The 6,262-nt window shown below is 54.1% G+C and overlaps 2 protein-coding genes across 2 annotated transcripts; both read right to left on the bottom strand.

The window, feature by feature from the left end:
- Positions 1-407: 407 nt before the first annotated feature.
- Positions 408-5,275, bottom strand: DDOST (dolichyl-diphosphooligosaccharide--protein glycosyltransferase non-catalytic subunit). Its single transcript, XM_079326025.1, has 11 exons — positions 5,099-5,275; positions 4,222-4,332; positions 3,917-4,003; positions 3,562-3,665; positions 2,705-2,799; positions 2,309-2,402; positions 1,738-1,886; positions 1,343-1,490; positions 1,110-1,230; positions 874-980; positions 408-783 (listed from the first exon to the last, which is right to left on the bottom strand). The coding sequence occupies exons 1-11, from the start codon at positions 5,235-5,237 to the stop codon at positions 634-636; spliced, it is 1,305 nt and encodes a 434-aa protein (XP_079182151.1). The 5' UTR covers positions 5,238-5,275; the 3' UTR covers positions 408-633.
- A 72-nt stretch (positions 5,276-5,347) lies between these two features.
- On the bottom strand, positions 5,348-6,029 carry KIF17 (kinesin family member 17; the record flags this gene model as incomplete). The annotated part of the gene is made up of 2 exons (XM_079326165.1): positions 5,811-6,029; positions 5,348-5,622 (listed from the first exon to the last, which is right to left on the bottom strand). The coding sequence occupies exons 1-2, from the start codon at positions 6,001-6,003 to the stop codon at positions 5,348-5,350; spliced, it is 468 nt and encodes a 155-aa protein (XP_079182291.1). The 5' UTR covers positions 6,004-6,029.
- Between the last annotated feature and the right edge of the window lie 233 nt (positions 6,030-6,262).

Below are 6,262 nucleotides of genomic sequence, written 5' to 3'. Positions count from 1 at the left end.
CTGTCCTCCTCTGTGTGCCTTTGGTGACACCCCAGACCCTGTGTTGTGCTTTCTGGGGTGTCCCAAGTCCCCCTGTGTGCCCCAGACTGCCCCTTTTGCCTTTCAGCACTCTCCAGCCTCAGCACAATCTGTTTCCTGCCAGCCCACCCTGGGGAACACTCGCAGCAGAGAGAGATGGGGACAAAGCCCTCAACTCCAGGAATGCATCCAAATGCCCCAGGCCACGAATTCACCCCACTCCCACCCAGGGTGAGAGGAACGAAACTTTATTTTGAACTGGGAGTTAATCTGCAATCCACATCATTCAAACCCAACTCCAGCCCAAATCATTCCAACCCAAATCATCCCAACACAACTCCAACCCAAATCATTCCAACAGTGGAGCGAAGCAAACATCGAGACTCATCTGTAACCGTCAGAAGCATTCTGGTCCAGGTTTACAGACACTTTGGCAACAGATTCTCCCCCCAAAATTTAATTTTCATTCTCAATAACCCCCCATGTGTAAAAATAAAAAAGAACAAACACAGCCCCACAGCACATCCGGCACCCACCAGTTCTCGAACGGATACACAGGAGGCTCTGAGCACTGCCCGGCCCTCCTGGCACCGGGAAAAGGCTCCCACAGGGAGCTCAGTCAGATTTCTCCTTCTCCTTCATGTGCAGGAAGACAATGCTGAACATGAAGAGGCCGACCATCATGGAGAAGGCACCGGCGTAGTAGGGATATGCCGAGGGGATGAACCGCTCGTACTGCGTGTGCTGGAGGGGACGCACAGACACCTGGAAGGGGACAGAACAGCCCTTGCAGTCCAGCAGCCTGAGGCAGCCTTTCCTGCTAGGAGAGGGTGGGATTCACTCCCTCACGCTTACCTGTGTGGAGGAGTAGAGGTGGGTGTATCCCAGCCGGTTGTAATCCACCTTGAACTGGAACACGCCGTAGACATCTGGCAGCTTGAACTGCACGCTGTATTTGCCACCTGAGGGAGACAGGGGAGACACGACAGGCTGTGGAAGGTGCAAACACTGCCAGTGTGGGGCCAGGGTAGTGACGGGGACCCCCTGTTCCTCTTGAGGGGAACCTCCCACTCCTCTTGATGGGGACCTACCATTCCTCTTGAGGAAGGTGCGCACAAAGGGGTCAATGCGAACGAACTCCAGCTGGATGTCGTCCCCATCAAAGGGCACCCACTTGCTGTCAGTGAGCTTCTCGATCACAATGCTGTACTCCTGGGACAAATTAACCAGCAATGCCTGAAAATGAGCCCTGGCCCACTCCAAACTCCAGTGCTCCCCAAATCCTGTCCCCAGGCAGTGCCCCGCCCCAGGCTGGCAGCCTCACCACGAGGTCAGTGACAGTGTAGGCGTTGGGTGGTGCCAGCTCCCCGACGCGGTGGTGGGACACAGCACCCACGCGCAGAACCCCTTCCTCCTTGAACACCCAGCGGGACAGGGCCACGGCCAGCTCGTAGTTACCTGTCTGGGAGTACCTGTGGAACAAGGAAGACTGAGACAGCCAGGAAAATACCCCATGACCCAAACCCAAACCAAACAGATGTGAAAGCACCACAAACTGAGCTGAGCTTAAAGGAAGGAGTTGCTCTCCAAAGTGCTTTGTTCTGCAATGGTAAAGGATGTGTCACCCCAATTCAATTCAAGCTTTCTGCTCCTTCCCAAAACATTTGCTGCCTCTGTTCTCAAAACACTCCCCAGACACTGGCAGGGGAGCCAACACACCTCTTGGAGTTGGGAGTGGCTTTCTGCACTGCAGAATTGAAGAAAGCATCACTGAAGAAGTCGAGGGAACCGCTGAAGACGACGCGGGCGTTGTTGCGCGCCTGCAGCCCCGCGATCAGCAGCGTGTTCTTCCCCACCGCGTGCGGGTACTGCGGAGCAACCAGGGAGAACAGGGCTCAGCCCACGGGGGATGCATACAGAGTTTGCTGTGGGGTGGGACAGTCTGGTTGTAGTAGCACCAGTTGCAATTAAGGAGTAACCACAAAGCTCAGAAAAAGCAGGAATAGGATTCTGATACCACTCCAGCTGGGATGGATGCTTTGAAGAAGAGATACTTTTATCTAGGCTGGCCTCTTCTCCAGAGCATGGAGGACATGCGTCCCTTACACTGATCACCTCCTCACCAGCAGAAAACAGAGAGGAAGGCAGAATCAGGAAGCAGCCAACAGCCCAACGCTTTCAAAATCAATCAGGAGATCAAACACTCCAGGATTTTCCCAAGCAGCTCAAGTTAGAGGGACTAAATTGTAGAAGAACATCTCAAAAAGTGAGAGAAAGGTAGGGAGCGTACCTGAGTGATGGGCTTATCTGGGAAGAAGGAGTAAGAGGTAGAAGAGCCAGTCAGGATATCCAGCACGAGTGGGTTGTCAGGATCAGCCACCATCCTTGCAGGAAAAGCCATGGTGAGCAGCACGAACACCCCCAGTATCCCCATACCCAGAGGAATGTGTGGCCACCTGCTCAACCCCATGGACCTTCTACATGCTAAAAAACTAAATATTTCCTCCATTATTTTGTTATGAACCACTCCTAAGTTAACAACTAAATTACTTTGGAGAATTTCCTTCTATTTTTGTGTGAAATCAAGAGAGATTTGTTAAGCTCACATTAAGAGCCCTAGGGGCTCACCTCGCAGCAACACCTCAGGTTCAACTGCTCTTTCCCCACTTCACCCCCTGCTGCTCACCCAACTCCTCGGAACAGGATGGGGTTCAGTGCTGCTTTCCCCACAATGGTGGGGGCCTTCAGCAGGTTCTCGGTGTCGGCCACGATGAGCGTGTGCTAGGAAAACAAGAGAGATCTACGTCAGATGCAGCGGGGTCTAATGACAAACAACAGTTTCTCAGGTAAAAGCTGGTTCTTACAGACAATTACAACTGTCGGGTGAACATTGTAGTTCAACTAAAAAGCAAAACAGCATTTTTGTGTTTCTCATCAAACTAGGTTAATACTGATCTTCAAGGAAATATAAACCGTCACTTGATAAAGACAGCAACACCTACAGCGTTTTATTTCCCTGTATTTAGCAACCTTTACCCTCAAATCAGGATAACATGCACATATGTACTGCTTCAACAGTTTACCTCAAACAAAAATTATCAGAGTATATCTAACTCAGACTTTAATATATGTTTTAATTTTAAAGTGCTGGATTACACCAGGCAGGTAAAACTGTAGAAACATTTGTGTTTCTACACTGATCTGAAAATCCAGGACTGAAAACCTCCCTTCCCACACCTGAAGTGTTGCACTCAGTGTCTTACAAACTTCACATTCAGGTCAAATTCCCCCCCAAACTTCAGAACCAGCATTAATCACAGTTCCACCGCCTGCACACAGCAACCATCTGAAACCAGAGCCTGAAGGATCCTGACAGCAGCAGAACTGAATGTTGCAACATGGATTATTTCCCACTTTCCTGGGAGGATGGTGGGAAAGAAGGGATAGAGGAAAAACAGGAGCACAAGGACATAGGATTCATCCCTAAAGCTTTGCACCCACGTGCTCATTAAAGCAGCCAGAAGGAACAGGCAAAGGCACTACCTGGCCAGGGTCAGAGATGTCGTAGTTGTGGTGGTCAATGACTGCTGTCCTCTCCTCATCAAACTCGATCCCACACTCGCTGCCCAGCTCCCGCAGGGGGTCACCTGCAAGGACACAAAGGGTTCTCTGTCACAAGACACAGAAACTCAACAGTCAATTTAGCTGAGAGTTGTGAATTCAACACTCTATGAGCCAAACCCCAAGGAGGAACGTGACCTCCCCAGCTAAATTTTCACTGAACATGTTACTAAAGGCATGAATCACCCATTTCCTCCCTGAGCAAGCCTTGAGGGGCACAAGGAGCAGCTGGTTTTGCTGCAGTGAATGAATTCTCTGGAGGAACACCTGCACTCACCGATGTCTGAGCTGGCGGCAACAAGAACGCTGCCGCCGCCATCGATGAACGCGGTGATGGTCTCCACGTTGATGTTCCCACCAAAGTCTGAAAGCAAACACCGAGAATTCATGGCTACAGCTCAGAAATAATCCCCCAGCAGAATGAAACCATGGCAAATCACCAAGTCAATGGAAGAACCACCACCAAAGGTTGGGACAGAGTTGCAATTTCCTACTGAGACATCCAAAGCATATGACTTAACTAAAATTCACAAAACATTCCAAAAATGCCATCAAGCTCTAGTCTTCCCCTCTCACATTTACCTTCTATGGATGGGGAGAAGATGATGAGGTTGTCGTACAGGAATTCCCCGTATTTTATCAGGGACAGGCCAGCATCATCTGCTGTCCGGAAGGTGAGGTCAAAGCCCCTGTCTGCAGCCAAGAGACAAAAGCGACAACTTCTGCATGCTAAGAAACCACACATGGAGCAGCAAAACAGCAGCAGGATCCAGAAGTTCATTTCCCCAGTGAAGGGATGTTTTGGAAAAACAGGCTTAGGGACTTTTTAAGAACAGCACCTGAGAGTTCCCACATAAACCCAAGGAGCGGATGGATCCCTGATGTCAAAGGATGCCCTGCTGTCACCCATAAAACATGGACTCATGCTGCAGGGGAGCTAAACACAGGCACAGCTGGGAAAACAACCCCCATCTCCTGCATCATTCTGACCAGAAGATCTCAAACAGTTTCCCTTCCCGCTCCAGGGAACCCCAATCTCTTCCCTCAGACTGGCACGATCTCCCTCAGCCCGACAGTGGACCCCAGTCCTCCACTCTGACATGGGAACTCCAAACACTCCCCTTTTCGGCCAGGAAATTCCAATTTTCTCCCTTTGCCCGGTGCAGGAGCCCAAATCTCCTCCCTCACCCTGATCAGGAAACCCCAACCACCGCCCTCTCCCCTAGGGGACCCTCATCTCTCCCCCATCCTGATGAGGAGTCCAAACGCACCCCCTTCCAGCAAGGGACCCCTGGCTCCGCCCTCAGCCCCTCAGCCCAGCCACAGGACTGCAATCTCCTCCCTCTGCCTGACTCAAAGACCTTTTCCCTCAGGTAACCCCAACCTCCCCCATCCTCACTCTGGGTCCCCCCCTCCGCATCCAACCCCTCCCGGGATCCCGCCCCGGCCCGCTCTGTACCGGCGAGGCTGCGGAAGAACATTGAGTGCGTGTCGCGCAGGTTCCCATTCTCCAGCAGCACCAGCGTGCGGGCCCCCCCCTCAGCGGCCGCCGCCAGCACGGCCAGGAGCCCACACACAACCACAGCGCCCGCCGCCATCTTCGTGCCGGCCGCCGAACTACCTCAGAGGCGGGCAGCCTTCAGCCAATCAGCGCCGGAACCGAGGAGCGTCGGCCAATCAGCGCCAGGGCCGAGCAGCCTCCAGCCAATCAGCGGCAGACAGCTCCGCGACGCCTGGACGCAGCGCAAGCGCCGTGGTGCCGCATCGCGGCCGCTGTCGCGACAGCCGTGCCCCTCCCTCCTGCGCGGGGGCGCGGTGCCCCGGCGCCCGCGGTGGGTTGGAAGCGGCGGGCGCTGCAGCTGGCCTTGCCCTTCCTGCGCTTGGTGTCGGCGCGGGGAGCCGAGGCCAGGGACTGCAGGGGGAAGGGCCGGGGCTGGGGGATGGTGCAGGCGCTGCCCGCGGCCTCCTCGGAGCCTGCGGGAGCTGCGGGAGGAGAGGAAGGTGTTGTGGTGGATGCGTGCAGGACCCCAAAATGCGGCTGCATCCTGCGAGAAACCCCTGAGAGGTCAAGGGGTTGAGGCAGAATTGGTCTGGGGTGGGTCACCATTTGATTTCTCAAGGGAAAGGAGGAAAATGAAGCGTGCCGCGGATATCTGGGGAAACGGGATTACCTTGGTTCAGTTGAAGGATCTGTCCGGCTCGCCGGGATCGGAAGTAGTTGCTGGCGATGGTCTCGCTGCCGCTCCTATCCAGCACCAGCCTGCAGTGGGCTTCCTCGGGCTGCAGATGGCAAACGCTGCCAGCAGCGCCACCAATAAGGCAAAATTGGTAAAATGGCATTAAAATGGAGGAGGAATGGGCCATACCGCTGGCTCCCCGCTCTCGCTCGATGCGCTCTGGAACCGCTGTGGGAAGGGATGGCGGCAAGGGTCGTGGTGTGTAGAACAGTCACCACTCTGCTGACTGCACTGCCGGATCCCGACACTGCTCAGAGATTCCAGAGGGATCCGCACCACGTGCCACCTTTGGGCAGACTTTGTGTGGAAGATGGGAGTGCATGCAGCCCAAGCGTGACCTGCCCAGCTCGGCAGAGCTGCGTGCCTGCATCAGCTCCTCTCCCCAG

The sequence above is a fragment of the Erithacus rubecula genome (assembly GCF_903797595.1).
Source record: "Erithacus rubecula genome assembly, chromosome: 24".
In the NCBI taxonomy this organism is placed as follows: domain Eukaryota; kingdom Metazoa; phylum Chordata; class Aves; order Passeriformes; family Muscicapidae; genus Erithacus; species Erithacus rubecula.
This window is presented reverse-complemented; position numbering and strand designations above follow the sequence as displayed.

What these genes read in the sequence shown, in the direction of transcription:
- DDOST (XM_079326025.1), bottom strand. Translation starts at nt 5,237, where the DNA reads ATGGCGGCGGGCGCTGTGGTTGTGTGTGGGCTCCTGGCCGTGCTGGCG. An exon ending in CTTCTCCCCATCCATAGAAG is followed by an intron (nt 4,004 to 4,221) that starts GTAAATGTGAGA and finishes GTTTGCTTTCAG; the next exon opens with ACTTTGGTGGGAACATCAAC. An exon ending in ACACTGTCACTGACCTCGTG is followed by an intron (nt 1,231 to 1,342) that starts GTGAGGCTGCCA and finishes AATTTGTCCCAG; the next exon opens with GAGTACAGCATTGTGATCGA.